Source organism: Silurus meridionalis, chromosome 2 (genome assembly GCF_014805685.1).
Source record: "Silurus meridionalis isolate SWU-2019-XX chromosome 2, ASM1480568v1, whole genome shotgun sequence".
NCBI classification, from domain to species: Eukaryota; Metazoa; Chordata; class Actinopteri; order Siluriformes; family Siluridae; genus Silurus; species Silurus meridionalis.
In genome coordinates this window covers 14,558,971-14,577,502 of record NC_060885.1, presented here as the reverse complement: position 1 = coordinate 14,577,502, position 18,532 = coordinate 14,558,971, and the positions used below count along the sequence as shown (strand labels likewise).

Below are 18,532 nucleotides of genomic sequence, written 5' to 3'. Positions count from 1 at the left end.
AAAAAGAAAGTAAGAAAACAGTCTTTAAAATCTCTTTCCTCAGCAGGAATATTCCGTGAGTTGGGCTGGTGAATGGTTTCAAATCCAGTGGAAAACAGAAGTATTCAAAACATGTGGTCAGGAAACTCAAAGCACGAAAAGAGGCTGCAGGGCGAAACCACTAACCAGGCAAACACTAAGAGTAAAAAGAGAGAAATTCCTCGCAGTCTAAAACCTGTGTCAAGCAAAATCTATAAAAAGGGTCCAAAAAGATCATTTACATCTGCTTTAGCTGAGATAGCACACACAAAGAGCACATTTAATAATTAGGAAGACTTTTTCCCCATCCGCTTTTCCAGCCATCTTTGCGTATAATATGATATTTAAACGCGGTCAATATTGCACAACAGCACCACCTCTTGGTAAAGATATATATTAACATACACACTTTCACCATGTGATACACAGATTCCCATGAAGTTTTTTTCACACAGCCTTAAAAAAGATCCCATGATTAGAAGAAGAGGAAAAAGAAGGACAGCACAGTGAAATTGTTTTATATCCCAGCTAGTTAAGAAGTTGAGAACAGAGCAATAAGTCAGTAATAATATGGAACCCTTAAAGCAGAGGGTTAAGAGCCTTTCTCAGGGGCCCAATCAACCACTGTGTAAATATTCCATAAAAAAGTCTAAAGTGAGAAATATTAAAAACATTCATTAACCATTATCCAACAGTTGACATTCTCCCAAATAGCTACCAAGCTGCCAGGAAGCCAATAGGTTTCCATTTGTTTATTGAGGTAAAGGCTAAGGTTATATTTGGGTGTGTGCATAGCATTATTTTGCTGCATTGATTGTAAATGTTATCCATTCTTGTAAGTCAGACCTTGGAATAATACGCAGTGCATTCATTCATGGACCTCGGCCTGTGATAACCATTTAAGTGAACTGGGGAATTTGACTTCTCGTGAGTGTTTTCATCTTTTCCATACTTATGTATGCTAAGTGCAGGTTTACAGGTATGCCAGTTCCACAGAACTCTATTCATGTCGTCCTTTTCACGAATCCCTAGGAGCTTCTCTTCTTCACTCAGAGGCTTTTCATCATTGTTGCCTTTATCTTTTTCATCCTTGTCCTTCACAATCATCTTGGGCAACATCATTTCACCACTGATGCTCTCAAAATATTGTTGAATGCAGACCTTAGCGAAACTTTTGGCATGCTCTTTGCATGTCTCATCGAAGAGCCTGCGTTCTGTATCGATGTAATGGGACCAGTATTTGGTTTTCAGAAAGATGGCTTGAGTGAAGCAAGGTCTGATTGCTCTTATCAGAAAGGCCACAAAAGTCATCAGCATTAAAAATGCCCAGCCGCAGGCCTGAGGAAACAAACAGAAAATGTTTTAAAGTCATCACTTGACAAGCTCAGCTATCACTTATGAGGCATTGTGAATAAAGCTGAATTACTATATTTTCATATTTTTTTTACTATTTTTTTAAGTCACCATAAATGTATTTAATTTTAGCTGATGAGCCATGAAATCTCCAGCTTCCTGACCTACTCCCAATTGCCAAATCCCACAAGCTGGAAGACCACCTTTAGGTAAGCAGGTAAATAATTTTTCTTCTTTGTTGTATCAATGTGCGTAAGTGTTGAGCTGAGCTTTTTGTGCTTTTCATGCAATAGTGCTGACATTGTGAAAAATCACCACTGGTTGCAAAACCAATTATTAATCTCAATCTCAATACTTAGACTCAAACTGCTCCTAACGTTCTCTACACCCCCAGAAAATTTAACTGTAATATATGGGTATATTTTTTAAATGTTTTCATGCATCTGAGTTCCCTGTAAACCTTTTCATGTTTGCATGTTTGTGTGTGTGTGTGTGTGTGTGTGTGTGTGTGTGTGTGTGTGAGAGAGAGAGGAACTGAGAGAGAAAGAGAGAGAGAGAGAGAGAGAGAGAGAGAGAGATGTGTGAATACGTGTGAGACGAAGCATAATTTGCTTGTTTTGTTCAGATTTAAGCTTCACGCAAAGTCATTGTATTCATCCATATTCGCCATGGTCACATCTCCTGGTGGGTTTGGTTAGTGTAAACCCACATGGGGTTCAAAGGTTGTAAAAGTCCACATGTTGATCAACAGTTTCATTGTAGACTGTCATCAGTAGGCTTAAAACCAATGTAAATCAAGAAAAACAATTTTGAAGGAATTAAGGCTGACATGCATGGTTCAGCTCCTCATATAAGAATTACTGTGCTGAGATATCTTTGTGTGTGTGTGTGTGTGTGTGTGTGTGTGTGTGTGTGTGTGTGTGTGTGTGTTATGGCTGTAGAACTTGACAGCACTCTCTAAAACTGTGTGTATGTGTGTGTGTGTGTGTATGTTAAAGCTGTAGAACTTGACTCCAGTCTCTAGATATGTGTGTGTGTGTGTGTGTGTGTGTGTGTGTGTGTGTGTGTGTGTGTGTGTGTGTGTGTTAAGGCTGTAGAAATTGACTCCAGTCTCTAGATCTTTGTGTGTGTGTGTGTGTGTGTGTGTGAAAATTACCTGCGACATAACCCGAATGTACCTGGATGCTGCCTCCCCGTTGATGATATCACTTGCGTTGAAGATATTTTTGCAGGGAATAGTGGCCAGCAGTCTCTCCATGTCTTTATCGGGCATGAACACGCGGCTCCGGTTCAGGAATTGGCTCAGATCGAGCTTAGCGCTGTAGGCACACAAGAAGCTCTTTCCGTCCATCAGTGTGACTGCGATCCACACGGAGGGAGCGATGAGCGCGCGCTGGGTCATGGAGCAGAGCATGTAGCGCAGCACAGACGGTTCTTTCTGCCGCTGGCCTGTGGGTCTCTTCCACTCCTCAGTCAGCACAGAGATGTTATTATTCAGCACGTACCCGAGCATAAAAAACCACAGTGGAGGAATGATCAGAATTCCCACCCCGTACGCGTAATTATACTCCGGCAGACACGGACAGGTGAACTCGAAGGTGGAATAGAGCTGTGCGCTCGCCAGGGCCATGATTCCACAAATACCGTTCATAAAAGACTCCTGGTTAGCTTGTAGGAACTGAAACATCATCCGAAACTTATCCATGTTGGCAGAATGGCGTTTGGAAACTGATCACAAGGCGAGAAAACTCTCAAACAGCGTCGAATATTTGTATTTTAAAATAAAAAAATCCTAAATACAATTTTATTTAATCCTACATACGATCTCACTTCTCAGAAATGATAAATGAGTTACCGGAACAGACGAGCCGCTTCTCTTTACGCGCAGAAGTGAAGAGTCGCAGGAGCGCACACCTGGGCTTCGTCCCAAACACTATACTATCGGATCCAGCTGTAGGCTTATGTCAGGTCATGACGTCACCTGGCCTGCAGTTTTGACATGCTATTTAGGAGGCTAGTGTGTGGTTTGAGACGTAGCCGTGGATGAGTGCGCATTTGGCCGCTCCTTACCGCCCAATACCTCTTTCATATAATCCAATTAATTTTTTGTTTTTATTTAACAGTGTGCGAATATTTAACAAGGCTAATTTGCTTTCAGCTAAAAGTTTATTATAATCATTTATCATCGTCACATTTAAGCATTCAAGCACATTCTTATAATAATTAATAGCTCTTATGTGGCACAAAATCAAAGAAATCTACTCAGGTCAATCTCAGCAAGCGTTGAAGTCTCTTTATTGTATTTACTGACATATGGATCTCAACGACATTTGCATCATATTCATATGCATATCACTGCTGAGGAATGAGTGTGGGGAGAGCCATGCAAAACCAAACAAATCCAGTCCTGGCACAGGCAAATCTGAGCATGCAAGGTTTCTAACTCGACTGTCAAAAGGTCTGGTCCAAACTGAAGTAAAAAAATCCTGTTTGTTTTTGTATCTGTATGCAATATCTTTTATTAAATATAGCATTTTTTCCCACAATGGTAGCACAAAATTTTTACTCAAGGCTTTACACGAGACCTTGAACATGATTAAATCCTTAATTTCTAAATAAAATAAACCACTTATTTCTAACTAAGTTAATGGTTTTGGAGGAATATACTTTGTGAAATTTCCATTACCACAATTAAGACCTTTAAATTCTTTTTGAATCGATTTCAGCGGGTTCCCTTACATTTACACTTCACTTGTAAGTTTTATTTCTTATATTTTTTAAATACATGCACTAGTAGAATCTGTTACTGTCACTTCACACATCAGAGTAAAGTATATGTCCATTAGGGTCTTCCCAAGAAATGCATTTAGTAGGTCTATACACCATCTTGGTCACATCCAGCTCAGGTCTGCACTGAAACCAACTTTCAAGCAGGTGATCCACTTGATCCTTGCTGGTCACACCGTGGAGGCGCTCATCTTCTTCCTCATTCTCATTTTGGCTGTTCTTGAATCTGAGGTTGGGGGAAAGTGGCATCCTGAGAACCTCGTTGTCTTCAATACTCTCAAAGAATTGCACTACACATCTTCTGGCAAACTCTCTGGCATGATGGACACAAGTCTCATCAAAAAGCTTTGCTTCAACATCCAGGTAATTGCTCCAGTAACGTGTTTGGAGAAAGGTGGCATAATTGAAGCAGGGTTTAATCACTCGAGCCACTGCACCCAGAAAAATAAGGCACAGCAGGATGGACCAACCTATTGCCTGAAAAGGTAGCAGAAAAAATTTACAATATTTATATAATCATATAGACATCAAGCAGTTGTTTATGTCCAACTTAGCTATAAACCTTTTCAGGTTATAATAAATTGTACTTTTACTCTTCAGTCTAAAGAGTCATAGAAACAAATGATGCTTGGTGGTCTGTAGATGGTGTGGTAAAAATGTGAAAAGTTCACTCACTTGAGAGTAACATCGCACATAGCGTGAGACAGCTTTGCGGAAAGCGTTGTCTTTAAAGATGCTGTCTTCCTTACAGGGCACCTTCGCCATGATCCTGATCTGATCCAGACCGGTGTCATTGGGGAATCCACTGAAGTGTTTAGGGTCCACACTCATGCTGAAGGCACAAATGAAACACTTTCCATCCAGTAAAGATACCAGGATCCACACCATGGGAGCCAACATAGCCCTCTGCATCATAGCTGAAAACAAGTACCTATACGAGAGTTGCATGTAAAAAAAAATAAGATAAAAGAGAGAATAAGGCTGATGGACTGAAACATGTTTAAGAGAAGACTACCAAAATAGACTTGTATGATAAAAAAGATGTAAAATATTTATTAAATTTTCAGTGCAATATGCAAGAGAATATCAAAGAGAATGCTTACTTGACAACTGCTGGATTTTTGGCCCTCATGCCTGGGGGTCTGGTCCATTCCTCCATCATCACTCCGGTATGCCGGTTAACCAAAATACCGAGAAAGAAGAGAATAATCGGCGGAACAAACATCACACCGAGTGCGTACATTTTATTGTACTGCGGCAGACACGGGCAGTTAAAGTCAAAGCTCGTGTAGAGCTTCACGCTTACCAGAGCCAGCATTGCGCATATACCATTAGAAATAGACTCGGAGTTCGACTGAAAATACTGCAAAACTACCTTTAAGCGATCCATGAGGAAATCTAGAAAAACTATTAGAATTTAAAAAAAAAAACCCAACGCAGTGTAGTAAAGAGTGTCGGCTGTAGAAGCAACTTATGCAACCCAGCTGTATCCAAATTACGCAGACAACAAACAATCCGCTTTACCCTATCCCTTCGTATTTAAAGACAATTATAAAACGCTTCAAACGTGCCGTATTTAGAGCCCATTCCAGTATTTGTCGATTACTTTTCGGTTATAAAAAAGTCAATGGCATTAACCAACCCCTGTCTAAGTGGAGACACTAACTCAGTCCAACACACCATGAGTGCAGAAGCTCCAGCTCTTCCTCTGCTCCACCCAACAGGTGCATAACCACACAGCATCAAAGCCGAACACAGTAAAATAACACTAGAGGACAGTGCACAGTGCACAGCACGAAGTGAGAAAAGATGAGACACATGACATGGCAATGTGTTCTTTTGGAATTATATTATTAGGAATGGCTGGAACCCCCAGACCAATCAGTTTTGCCCGAAATTACCTCTTATGAAAACAAATAATAAACAATTCTTTCTAACTTCTTTCAAACATAAAACATGCACATGAGTAGATATAGCTTACATTCAAACTTAAAGCATGCATATAGGTAGACTGCCTACATTTAAACATAAAACATGCATATAGATAGGTATAGTCTACATATTAAATGACTTTTTAAAGCAACAGAACTTTACACACAGTATGAGTCCTCCGCTGTTACTCTGAAGGATACAACTCAAGAAGTATGAATATGGATTTGGACTGCAATTCATATAAACAGTCTGCTACGTTGGCATAGGACAACAATCACAGTGGACATTTTTACACTCGAGTCTCCATCAATGAACAGTTCATAACCCCAACACTATAATGAATAGTTCAATTCATTATACCACATCTTTGGTGTCCCCCAGATGTGGTTTCCTTGTGAGTCCTCTCAAGGTTTCTTCCTTATTCCAGGATGAGTTTTTCTCAGTGTCATCACTTAATTGCTCATTAGGGATAAACATAGGTACTAATTTATCAATTTAATAATATTATTACTAAAAATATAAATAAGTATATACATAATCTATTTATTTTTGCAAAGCTGCTTTGGTACAAGGTCCATTGTTAAAAGTGCTGAACATCTTTTCTTTCATTTTGAATGTGTAATTTGAACTATTGACCATACTATAGTTTTCACTCACAACTGTTAAACATAGTTTTATATTGTTTGTGTTTTCTGTGCAGAATTGCTGTAGCCCTGTGCTTTCTTATTAAAAATCCTGCATTTCCTTCCTAAAGTCTTCTTGAATTGTATTTTTAAAGTCTATCTGTATGCTGTCCTCTTTGAAATATAATATAATGATGGATTTTTCCAGGGAGAGCTCCAGAGATTTGGGAGGTGGTTGTATAAAAGAGGGCACTAAGCAAACTATCCAAAATGGTCAAACAGCATATCTTCATTAAAAGACTCATTCAGCTTTACCGTAGCAAGAAACTCTTAACAAACAGAAAAAACTATTCACTGCTGTGCCTTGGAGCATATTTCTAGAATAAACTCACTGGACTTTATCTTTGCAATGTGTATTCTGCTTACTGCACTGATACTGCTCATTATACATTGCACTGTACAACTGTACAACTGTGTTGTCTCTGTTAATCACAGCTAAATCGCTGCACATTGTGTTTCCAGTTGTGCTGTTTTGCAAAAATTACATCACACATTGCAATAATCATTAAGCGTCTCTTTTATTGTCGTTCCAACCATATACACAGTACACAGTGAAATGAAACAATGTTCCCTATAGGACCGAGGCACTACAGCAGACAAAATAAACAAACAAAAAGAAACAAAGAACTACACAAAACTATTAAAACCCATGTGCAACATTTACTGCAAAAAAGGACAACATAAGACAAGAAGACAGAAAAACACAGTGACTGTCAACACATTAGATACAAAGACACTATAGCACTGACCAGTACGGTACAGAAGGTTTGTGCAAATAAATTGTCCGTATAAAAAAAACTAATATATATATATAGATAATTATTCTGTGCAATTAATCAGATTACCAGGAGTCAGGTCGATTTTTCTGTATCTATTTGATATATATATATATATATATATATATATATATATATATATATATATATCAAATAGATACAGAAAAATCGACCTATTTATTCATCTATCTGTCTCCTGGTAATATGATTAATTGCACAAAATAATTATCTTTAGTAAAGTAAAGCTTTAAAGATACACATTATGTAGTTCCTAGGCAAAAGATACATACTAGAGGAATTCAAGGTGTATATATGTTATTTACATTTTTAAAATACAAATATTTTACATATATCATTTTTTGTTAGTTTGTTTCACCTGCTTCTCTTTTGAATATGAATAAAATATAAACTTAAAAAATAAACAAATTTCGTTTTATTAGAGTGTGACTTTTTGTGTAAATCATGAACATATACATGAACAAGGAACTTCTCAAAACATAAGACATCAACTGAAACATGATCTTATAAAAACAGGCACCCGTAAAGTGGGACGTTGCAGTTCTTCGATCAAACGCTAGGCGGACTGTACATTATTTTGCCTAATAACCAGAGAACAACACTGAATTCCACTATATAAATTATAGTATGCCACAATCAGTGTACCAAATATTTTACTGTGGGGACATGCTCCTGCCTGCCACAAATAAGCGACACTTTTTATTATCTATCTATCTATCTATCTATCTATCTATCTATCTATCTATCTATCTATCTATCTATCTATCTATCTATCTATGGTTTGGTTTCATAAAGTTGCAAAGCAAAAGGAATGTTGCCAAACAATGAACTGTCTGACCAAAAGAATATTTACAGTATATCTGGTAATTTTTTTGCATTTGTAATTACAGTTCATTTTTAAGATGAAAATAATTATTCTAAATATATTTTAGATTTTCCATAATTACCTTTGATGTGAGAAAAAACAAACCCTGAGCAGCACTGAAATGAAACCAGGACGGCGGGGAAATCGCGGACTTGGCAACTCAGGCGCCTTGTTGATAAGCCAGTTTCACGTTGATGCCAAAACGGTGAAATATATTTAGTAGAAATACAATACTATATACTCTGCGAGCGGAGTGTGAGGACAGTTTTGTATAGTAAATTCTGCTTCAGCTCATCCGTTCTTTTGGAGAAGTAAAAAAAGAAAAGGAAAAATGGACGGAGGCTTTGCTCCAGGAAATGACTACTAATGTTCTCCGCCTCAACCCACAGAGTCTAAAACACCCGAGTCACATTTACTGTTTCACTGCGCTTCTTCTTAGACCATGGACCACATGGAGATGAAACTCTGAGAGTAAAACGCTGAAAGGTTTGCTTTTTTAATTTGTCTGAAGAAATTGATGCTAAATGTAACTGTTTAAAAATGAGAAACTAATCCAACGAAAAAGGGGGAAGTTGTCGAGAACCGTTAGTTTGAGTTATTTACGTCATTGTGGGTGAAAAGAGCTGCATGTAGCTACACTTTAACATTATATAGTCTTAACATGGTTTAACTCAACTGATGTTTCTGTAAACAAAAAAAGTAATGCTTTCAGACTGCTGATTATAGCTGATTTGGCCGATTATAAGATGTAGGATGCTTTTGTATCTTGTTTTGTATCTTTCATAAAGAAAACAGGCGTTAGCCACATGAGCTCAAAAGTAGGTGTATTTCTAAATATATGCTGGTATTTACTAAAAAGGTGTATGGCTTACACCAAGGATCTGGCATGGAGAAGCTGGTGTTGGATTTATGATGATCTCAAATGTTGAGCTATTTTATGTATTGCTCAGTAGCTCCTAGATTTATAACCACAAATTACTGTATAAGACTGTAGAAATAACATTACTCATAATCTTCCACTCCAGTGCTTCTCTCTTCAGTGTTCTGTATTGTTTAAAGACTATAATCACACATAATCTTGATGTCACCCAAATGAGGATGGGTTCCCTTTTGAGTCTGGTTCCTCTCAAGGTTTCTTCCTCATAACATCTAAGGGAGTTATTTCTTGCCACAGTCACCATGGCTGCTCATCAGAGATAAATACACATCATTCACCTTAACTCTTAAATTCTGTAAAGCTGCTTTGAGACAATGTCTGTTGTGAAAACCGTTATAGAAATAAACTTGACTTGATCTCAGGTTTTATCCACACTAATAGATATCTATCCAGCGCAGAATAACACTACAGTTATTATGATACACTGGGACTGACGAATTAAAACAAATATTCTGTGGGCTTTTATTTGGGGTTCCTTGACACACTGCACTTTACATCATGTATTATGAATGAGGGTCACAAAGCAATGCACATTCTACCGCCAGACAGCACCTCTGACACCAAGGACAACCAGAGAACCTGTCCTGCTTTCCCATTGACATAGAGCATTTTGTTCATGATAACACTGTCCACCTTCAATAAAACATGGTGAATTACAGACATTTTTCATATGTGACATTGTATGTATTCTCTTTAATACTTTAGTTCATGCTAATGTTTGTTAAGACGATGCATGAGGGAGAAGTGCAAAAGTTAAGAAGAAATGTATTAGAATAAAATATAGGAATTTTTGTATTTAATTTAATTTAAGAATGGATCCTTCTTAAGTGTTTTGTCCAGGACCCAGGAAAGTTGTATGGCAGGCCTGCATACAGATGTGTAGAGATTTTCCCTAAATAGACTCCAAATACGATGTCTTTTACATGACATTGACTGGTGAAATGATCACAATCCTGTGTACTAAATTTAACAAATGAACTTGTGTAGACAGGAAGTCTTGTTTAAATCCGCTAGTTTGTTTACTGATTTGATGACAAGCATTATTACAAAATAACCAGCCTTTCAAAATGAAATTTAAAATAAGCAATAGATGTTGGCATAGAAACGGGTAATCTGTTTACGTTTTTATTAGATTGCCAGTAACGGTTTTAAGGAAACTTTTCAGTTTTTTTTCTCATGGATTTTGGTTTGTTTATGAAATGTGAAATGTTTTGCACAACTGAGTTTAAGTAATGCATTTTACTGTGCAAATGTTTGTACGGATTGAGATCTGCAAATTACACAATTTCCTGTTTGTTTCCTTCCTTTACATTCACTGCAGCCTCATTCAACTTAAATTTTAGATGGTTCATGCTTTGCTGACCACGTCGTGCATTCAGCAAAATGACTTAAAAATAAGCCGATTCTTGTTCACTAAAATGTTTAAAATGTACACTTCTTGTGATGCCAAACATTTTAAGACATGAAACAGTGTTATAATAGAATCTTATTAATTCTTTTCCATTCTTTATATTAAACTGTAACATTTGACCTTTTCCGCAGATACGCAGGGATGCAGGGGTATATAGCACGGGTTTGTGTGTTTGTGGCAGCTGCTATTCTCAACCACCCACTGCTTTTCCCAAAGGAGAACACTACAATCCCCGAAGAGGAACATGACGTTTTGGCCCGAATGAAGGAGCATGAAGAGAGACTGCAAGCAGAACATGAACGCCTTGAACAAGAGATCTCAAAGGCAGATGAAGAAGTGACAAACTCTAGCATTGACTACTATGGTTGGTACTTCTGGAGCACACTTTCTCTTGTCATTTTTTTTACTATTGAAGTTTGTAGACAGGACATGATCTCTGGTGATGCACCTGACCATATTGAAGATAATGAAGCGTACACCAATGGTGGATTTGTCAGTCCTAAGAATCTGATTTTCGACAAAAGTGTCCTAAGCAACCTTTGTGAGACCAACTTTAAATCATTTGTCCATGAGTGTGGGAGAGTGCAGGAGTTTGTTGAAGGCTTTGCAGATGACCTTCTGGAAGCTTTTAGGAGCATTTGTGACCGTGAGTTTGACATGGAACTTGAGGACTTTATTGGAGTGGGCAGCATGTTTGAGTCCTGGAGAGTGTATAAGCCTTTTATGTCTGACATCATTGTGCCATTTGTAATACCAGAACCATACCACTTTCAGTTTGAGCTTTGGTGTGGTGAATCGTCTAACATCCCTTTGGACATGCAAGGATGTGGGAGGATTAAGTTGGTAAAGATTGGTGAGAATTGCCCAGACTGCCTCTCTGGCAATACCGCACTTGATGATGATATGCTCTGCCTGCTACACAACAAAAAACACAATAACAAAGCCGATGACCATGCTTTGGAAGAACTGCTCTGCTCAAGAAACACTGCTTATCTGTCTAAAGATCAGTTCATGAAATGGTTCCAGATCTCAGTGACCAGAGCATGGGGGCGAATCTCGCACAAATATGAGTTTGAGCTCACTTTCCGAAACCTAGATTTCCCTGGTGCCTTGAAGGTCAGGTTCAAGTCAGGAAAGGTTGTTGTTTTAAACATCACACCTGCTATTCAACTTGAAGACACACATGCATACTTTATCTCTTATTTTCCTTCAGACACCAGTAACACCACAGATGTCTACTGGCATATCTCATTCTCTGTTTATGAAAGAAACTTGCTCAAACACATGGCAAAGAAACTTCCAAGAAACTCTTGTCATCTCCGATGCCTACAGCTCGTTTCATTCTTGCACAAAAAACAGTCAGGTCTAGGAGGTAAAAGTGGCCTTACAAACTACCATCTAAAAACTGCATTCTTGCATCTACTATTGAGTAAATCTCCTACATCATGGAGACCGCTAAACCTGGACCAGAGATTGCGGGATTTGTTGGCTTTTCTACAAAAAAGCCTACAGGAAAAGAGGCTAACTCACATTATCATTGGGAATCCACTTGTTCCACTTGAAATTGGGGTTCCAGCAATATTTCAGGTTGCAGAACCAATAAACCTTTTCAGGCCTCTAGTGTTACAGAGGCAGGTCTATGCAAATATAGTGGAAAACTTTGAAGAGATGCTCAGAAATGCACCAGTGCTTATTCGAGAGTACACATCACACTCAGCCAACGGTGGACTCAATTCAGCCATTGACAACAACTTAAGAGGTTCCACATCAGTCGTGGAGACCACCAGAACATAACTGCGTACATATTTTTTTATGCACTGAATTACTTAGTACTAGTTGTACATTTGATTAGAAAAGCACTTGTGGTTTTGATGATTGTAGACAGGCAGCTATTATGTGCTAATGTGTTTATATCAAAAAAATAAATGCTTGTTTAAGTGTAATGTTAAAAAAATAAATCATACACAATTTTCTTTGTTTTTAAGTGCCTTTTCATGGATTGGGTATGTTTTCCTTTAGTCAAATGCATGATAACTATTTTCATAGTGCTTTGAATATCATCCTATACACTGTTTACACAGATTTGGTTTTCACCTGAGTTTTATTTGTATTACCCTGAAGTTATTGAGATTTTTACAAAGCATCACAGGTGTAAATTATGTTCATGTTCTTGGCAGGAAGTGGACTAGTGATTCTTAACTGCCTGTAGGTGTAAATGAGTGTGTGCATGGAGTCCTGCAGTGGACTGTAGCCTGAATGCATGCAGGCTATAAGTATATTCACGCTCTTGATGAAGGGATTACATACACTGCAAATTAGATGGCCCAAGAACAAAAAAATTCAAAGAAAATATGCAAACTTGATATTAAAGAAGCTGTGTTTAATTTCATCTCATGACATTTTGTGACGAGGCATTATATTTGTACAAAAGCTTGTACGGAAAAAACAGTGGATGAATTATAGTATTTCTTGTAGCTATTTCAGTATAAACATTTTTTTTTATAAACCATGGTCATAATTGGGTTTTCCCTCGATGAATGAGGTAAAAAAGACCTTGTGGTCATCTGTGCTAAACATGAGTGCCTTTACTGCTGGATCCTCCTTCATGAGCAAAATCCAGTTTTTCAGCTCTGCAAGGCCATCCAGACATCTGTGGAAGAATCAAAGTGTTCATATGTAAATCCATCTGAAACTATACATATATTCATTCTCGAAATGCAGTTTAGAAAGTTAGGATGAACTGTATGAAAAAAAATAGAAAAAAAAAAAAATAGAATTTAACTTTGCACCACCCAGCTGCTGTAAACATAATGGATCTGCTTTGGTCCAGATGTGCAATGTTTTATTCTATTTATTTTATTTTTTGTTTATTTGCTTGCTTTTATTGTATTCTTGTATAAATAAGAAATCATACTGTTTAAGCTGCCAGGCCTCCACCCTCTCGAACCATGGCCAGATCAGGTAGTCAATCATAGTGACTGAATTGCCTCCAAAGTATTTGGTTTTCCTGTTAACCAAAACCTGCCAAAGAATGTAATGAAAATAAAATAAATACAGTTTTACATACAACACTAAAGTTAGTCAGTGTGGATGGTCATTTACTACTTTGGGGTAAAAATATAATTCATTTCAAATAAGATAAATGATATAATTATCATTTAAATATTGCACTCTACCTTGTTCAGTTTGCAGAGCTTTTCCTTCAACTCTACTTCTAGTGCTGACACATCCTCACCCTTCATTCTAGTCATGGGAATTTTGTAGAACAGAGGAATAACCTGAAAGTAAAAAAAAAAAGAATTTTTCGTGATTGTTGTATTACTGGAGACTCCTTAAGTGCTTGTGCTTTTAAAACTCCTTAAAGCTTCAAACTGAAATTCAAAGAACTGTGAGAAAACAGGCTCCTGACATGGTTTAAAATATTCTCCTATGTTTTGTAAATACCGGTACTTGCGGCTTATTGTGGGAATAAAGGACATACCTTTGAGTAATCCTCCAGCAACATCTTCTGCTGGGCTTTTGCAAATGGGTCAGTGGGATAAAGTTTCTTCTCAGGGTATACCTCATCCAAGTATTCACATGTGATTGCCGATTCACAGATTATCTGACCATTAGGGTCTCCAGGACAGGCACTTGGCCAAGAGGGTTCTTTTCCAGGTACCATTCGGGTTTGTTTTTCAGATCGATGTTGATAGTTTCAGGCCTACAGTGAGATGGTGGGAGTAATTATAACTTCTTATATTCATAAGATAAATTCTATTTTACTCTTTAGTAGCAAATAAATTCTGAAGTGCTATGCACACTCAAGAAATTTGTACTTATGGTAACATGTGGACTTACTCTATACCCTTGGCACTTAGTACCAGTCTGGTTCTCTGGGCATATGGGCAGAATCTCATACTATAGATGCGTATCTTGCCATTGGGTACAGCCCCAGGAGCGCAGCTTCCTGCAAAATATATCAGATGCCAAATAAACAACCTAAGCTTAGATCAATGTAATGGTGTACAGAAAAATGGGTATTTCTATTATATTCTGTAGGTATATTTAATACTGTGTTTTCTTGTCCTATTAAAGTAAGATTCACTGCAAATCAATGCAAAGTTATTCAGACTGATAACCTTTTTTTTTCCTATAGAGAAAGGTTTCTATCTTGATTGGTATTCATTTCCAGGAAGACCACACACATCTCCTTCACCAGGTACCAGGGTTGAATAAATGGTTTGAGGATTATGATTATTATTTGTGTAACTGGTTATAAGTTCTGACCTTCTTAGTCAATAGACTGTATGCCCCTTCCTGTATGACTTATCAATTTAGATGCCCACCATCACCAAACCCCAAACTGATAAAAGATGTCCATCTTTCCAGCACTGTTTCATGAGCATTAGTGTCTATGCTAAGGTGTTGAAGCTGTTCTGGAGATTCTTGGCCCAACCCTAAGACTCTGTTATCTGTTCCTTTGGGACACACCTGCAGTCTTATATAACATGATTAATATTTTCATTAAGGTCCAGTGACTTGTTAGTGCATGTTTTAACCCCTTACTCCACCATGTCTATTTTGCTGAGTCATTATGGGGGAAAAAATTATGTTTAAAGATTTGCAACAAAAATTCCCTATAATTATTATCAGTGAACAATACCTCAATGTTGTTATGCATGGCATAGCAGACAAAATCAGAACCGTCTTGAGGATTAATAATGTGTAAACCATTGTTCATAGTGCTTTGAATATCATCCTTTAGACTGTTAAAAAGAAGGTTTACACAGATTTATTCTTGACAAACCCAGTGTGTAAGGGAAGTGAGTTTTGTTTGTTTTATATTGGAGCAATTGACATTATCACAAAGCATCTTAACAGCAGTGGCAGAGTGGTGCAGCATGCTGAACAGCGATCTCACAGCTCCAGACCCACCAGGATGATCTTAGGATTCCGTTTAGTTCATGGCAGGAGATGGATTGGTGATTCTTAATTGCCTGTAGGTGTAAATGAGTGTGTGCATGGTGCCCTACAGTGCACTGGTGCCTGAGTGCATACGTATATTCACGCTCCAGATGTAGGGATTACATACACTGCAAATTCGACTGCCCGAGATCCCTAAACAGGACAAATCTAGATGACTAAGAATAAGTGCATCAATCCTGAGACAGTAGGTACAAAGCTAGACCCCTAATGAGAAAGTTCAGGGTAAAAGTGTAAAGATGGAAACATTAGGTGTAGTTAAAGTCCATAAGGGACACCTTCTCTCCTCAGTGCAGCAAACAAAATTAATAAATGAACAAACTTGGAATTAAACAAAGCATTAATATGGTTTCATGGCATTTGATTAGACATAAAACAATGGCTAAATTACAGTACAGTACCTTGTAGCTATTTCGGTATATAAGCTATATTCATAATTAAGATTTTGCTTCAGAAATTAGGTACACAAAAGCTTTGTGTGCCTTAAGATTATTTAATCTGTACTTTTGGGTCACACCCACATACTTATATATCATGCTTCATATTTTCATTATAGTCAAGTGGAAAGTAAACAGTTGTGATTTGACAGTGCATGTTTTAACCCTTTACTCCACCCATATCTATTTTGCTGAGTCATTATGGATAAGAAGGAAAACATTTTTTTCACATTGTAAACATTTAAAAAGTGTACAGATTTGCTACAGAAATTGCGTATAGTTTTATCAGTGCACAATAGCTCAATGTTTTTCTGCCTGGTTATAGCAGATAGAAACAGAACCTTTGTAATAGTAAAAAAAATGTGTATCTAAAATCATATATTTGCTGTAGTGAGAAATGCAGAAGAAAACCAGTTTAACTGCTCAGTACAAACAATGGACTCCTGAACAAAACTAACTTTTGCATTTTGAGTATAAACAGTCATTATTATGTAAATGAATCAGCATCTTGAAAAAAAACTATTCGGAGCAAGAAATAAAGAAATACAAGTTTTGTGATAATAATAAAAGAAGATTCTGCAAGCCGTATACGAGTTTATCTGCGGATAATGAATGCGTGTGTTTCTTACCTTTTCCACGGCATTTCTGAGTTGAAGCCATAATCAGGATCTGGATATGGAAGTAAAAAGTGTGATTATGGTTGTATTAATAAAATACAAAGCGCTAAGTAAAAGTTCAAGTTTGCAACAACAGATCAGTTTGTGTTTTCCGATTTCCGGAAAAAAAATGTGCACGGCTCATGACGTAATTTATGCGCATTAAAATGAACTATGTGTTGTGTGTATTGTAAAATAAAGAGTTCCCAATGACAAGGAATCAATATATTCACCTGTAGGCTGTGTGATAGCAGGAGGAGGAAATATGAGATCTGGTTTGAAGGCTGTATACAATCTGTTAATGTTCCTCTCTGTATACAATCTGTTGTCTTAGGAAACTTGAGAAGGGTCTGTCCGACTCCGGAGTCATAGTGCTCTTTAAATATTATGCAAATAGTACCCGGATATGAAATTACCTCCAGAAATGGTGAAAGAGTTGACTCCATGAGTCGGCTCTTTTAGCTGAACGTTCAGAAAAGGCATAATGTATGAGTCCGTATTTCTTTCTTTCTTTCTTTCTTTCTTTCTTTCTTTCTACCTGTTAGTCATTACTGTGCTCTTAGTAAACAGCCGAAAAGCTTCATTTGAAACTTAATTTAATCAAACTTCTGGCCACAGTGTAACCACAGGACAATACCTCAATCCCATAATGAGTCCGTTAATTGAGTGCTAGAGCATCTGAGATAAAACTCAAAATAAATGCAGGTAGTCGTCGACTTACAACCTATGCAACTTACGACCATTCGACTTTACGACCACAATCGCTAGCTGCGGCGAACGTTATTTTTTACCAGCTTCCGGCATAATTTTACAGTACTGTACATATAGCCTACTCTACTTATGACCAAATCGTGTTACGACCGATTTGTCTGTCCCAATTGTGGTCGTAAGTCGACGACTACCTGTAATTGAATATTGAGGATGTTTAAAGACATTTAGATAAAAAATAACAACATGAACCGTGAATTAATTCTCTTGATTTCGATGCTATAAATCATGTCACTGGAAGTGACAGTGTAGAGAACATAACTCAGGGCTCGATTTCAGACTGACCCTGTATTTCCCCGCCTCCTGTCACAGAGCCAATCAGAGGCCCTTTTCCCTAAATTAACTCCTCATGCTCCACACTGGCTGATTTGTTGAACGATATACATGAGTTTTTAGCCCAAAGAAATCCATTGATTTAGTAGTTGGATTTTATTTCTCTTGTATTTTCTTATACACTCATATGACTAAAGTTTATGGACACGAAACTGTAGCTGGAACACTTACATGGGTTTTCTGAGCATCCCACTCTAAATGGACTCTTTTGAACTTCTAATAATCTTAACTCTTTTTCAGAGCTTTAAAGTGCAGCTGTAGGGATTCATTTATTCAGCACTAATTGTTGTGAAGTCAGGCATTGTTGTCAGGTGAAAAGGTCTTGAGCAGAGTCAGCGTTCCAGTTAATCCAAGAGGTGTTCAGTTGAGTTAAGATCAGGGCTTCGTGCAGGACACTACATTTGTTGACCTTCATACCTGGTTTAATGGATCTCATTTTGTGGTAGAAGGAGTAATTGTGATGCATGTACAGGTCTGGGACTTTAGTGCCAGACCTGACATAGAAAGACATCATATACAGTTGTATGCTTGTAAACTTGGTAGCAACAGTTTGGAGAACCACACCTGGGTGTGATGGTCAGGTGTCTACAAAT

General features: G+C 37.6%; 4 protein-coding genes across 4 annotated transcripts; 1 reads left to right on the top strand and 3 right to left on the bottom strand.

Moving 5' to 3' along the window:
* Positions 1-855: 855 nt before the first annotated feature.
* Positions 856-3,296, bottom strand: calhm1 (calcium homeostasis modulator 1). Its single transcript, XM_046874493.1, has 3 exons — positions 3,227-3,296; positions 2,528-3,099; positions 856-1,356 (listed from the first exon to the last, which is right to left on the bottom strand). The coding sequence occupies exons 2-3, from the start codon at positions 3,074-3,076 to the stop codon at positions 859-861; spliced, it is 1,047 nt and encodes a 348-aa protein (XP_046730449.1). The 5' UTR covers positions 3,077-3,099; positions 3,227-3,296; the 3' UTR covers positions 856-858.
* Positions 3,297-3,649: 353 nt separating this feature from the next.
* calhm3 (calcium homeostasis modulator 3) lies at positions 3,650-7,553 on the bottom strand. The gene is made up of 3 exons (XM_046865312.1): positions 5,262-7,553; positions 4,834-5,089; positions 3,650-4,635 (listed from the first exon to the last, which is right to left on the bottom strand). The coding sequence occupies exons 1-3, from the start codon at positions 5,546-5,548 to the stop codon at positions 4,186-4,188; spliced, it is 993 nt and encodes a 330-aa protein (XP_046721268.1). The 5' UTR covers positions 5,549-7,553; the 3' UTR covers positions 3,650-4,185.
* Positions 7,554-8,527: 974 nt separating this feature from the next.
* On the top strand, positions 8,528-12,752 carry LOC124396213 (inositol 1,4,5-trisphosphate receptor interacting protein). The gene is made up of 2 exons (XM_046865299.1): positions 8,528-8,918; positions 10,912-12,752. The coding sequence occupies exon 2, from the start codon at positions 10,922-10,924 to the stop codon at positions 12,572-12,574; it is 1,653 nt and encodes a 550-aa protein (XP_046721255.1). The 5' UTR covers positions 8,528-8,918; positions 10,912-10,921; the 3' UTR covers positions 12,575-12,752.
* A 387-nt stretch (positions 12,753-13,139) lies between these two features.
* Positions 13,140-17,227, bottom strand: LOC124396226 (glutathione S-transferase omega-1-like). The gene is given in 8 exon segments (XM_046865324.1): positions 13,140-13,430; positions 13,695-13,801; positions 13,957-14,058; positions 14,262-14,398; positions 14,401-14,483; positions 14,621-14,729; positions 16,812-16,851; positions 17,072-17,227. Coding segments are annotated over 7 exon segments (720 nt in total). The 5' UTR covers positions 16,843-16,851; positions 17,072-17,227; the 3' UTR covers positions 13,140-13,279.
* Positions 17,228-18,532: the final 1,305 nt, after the last annotated feature.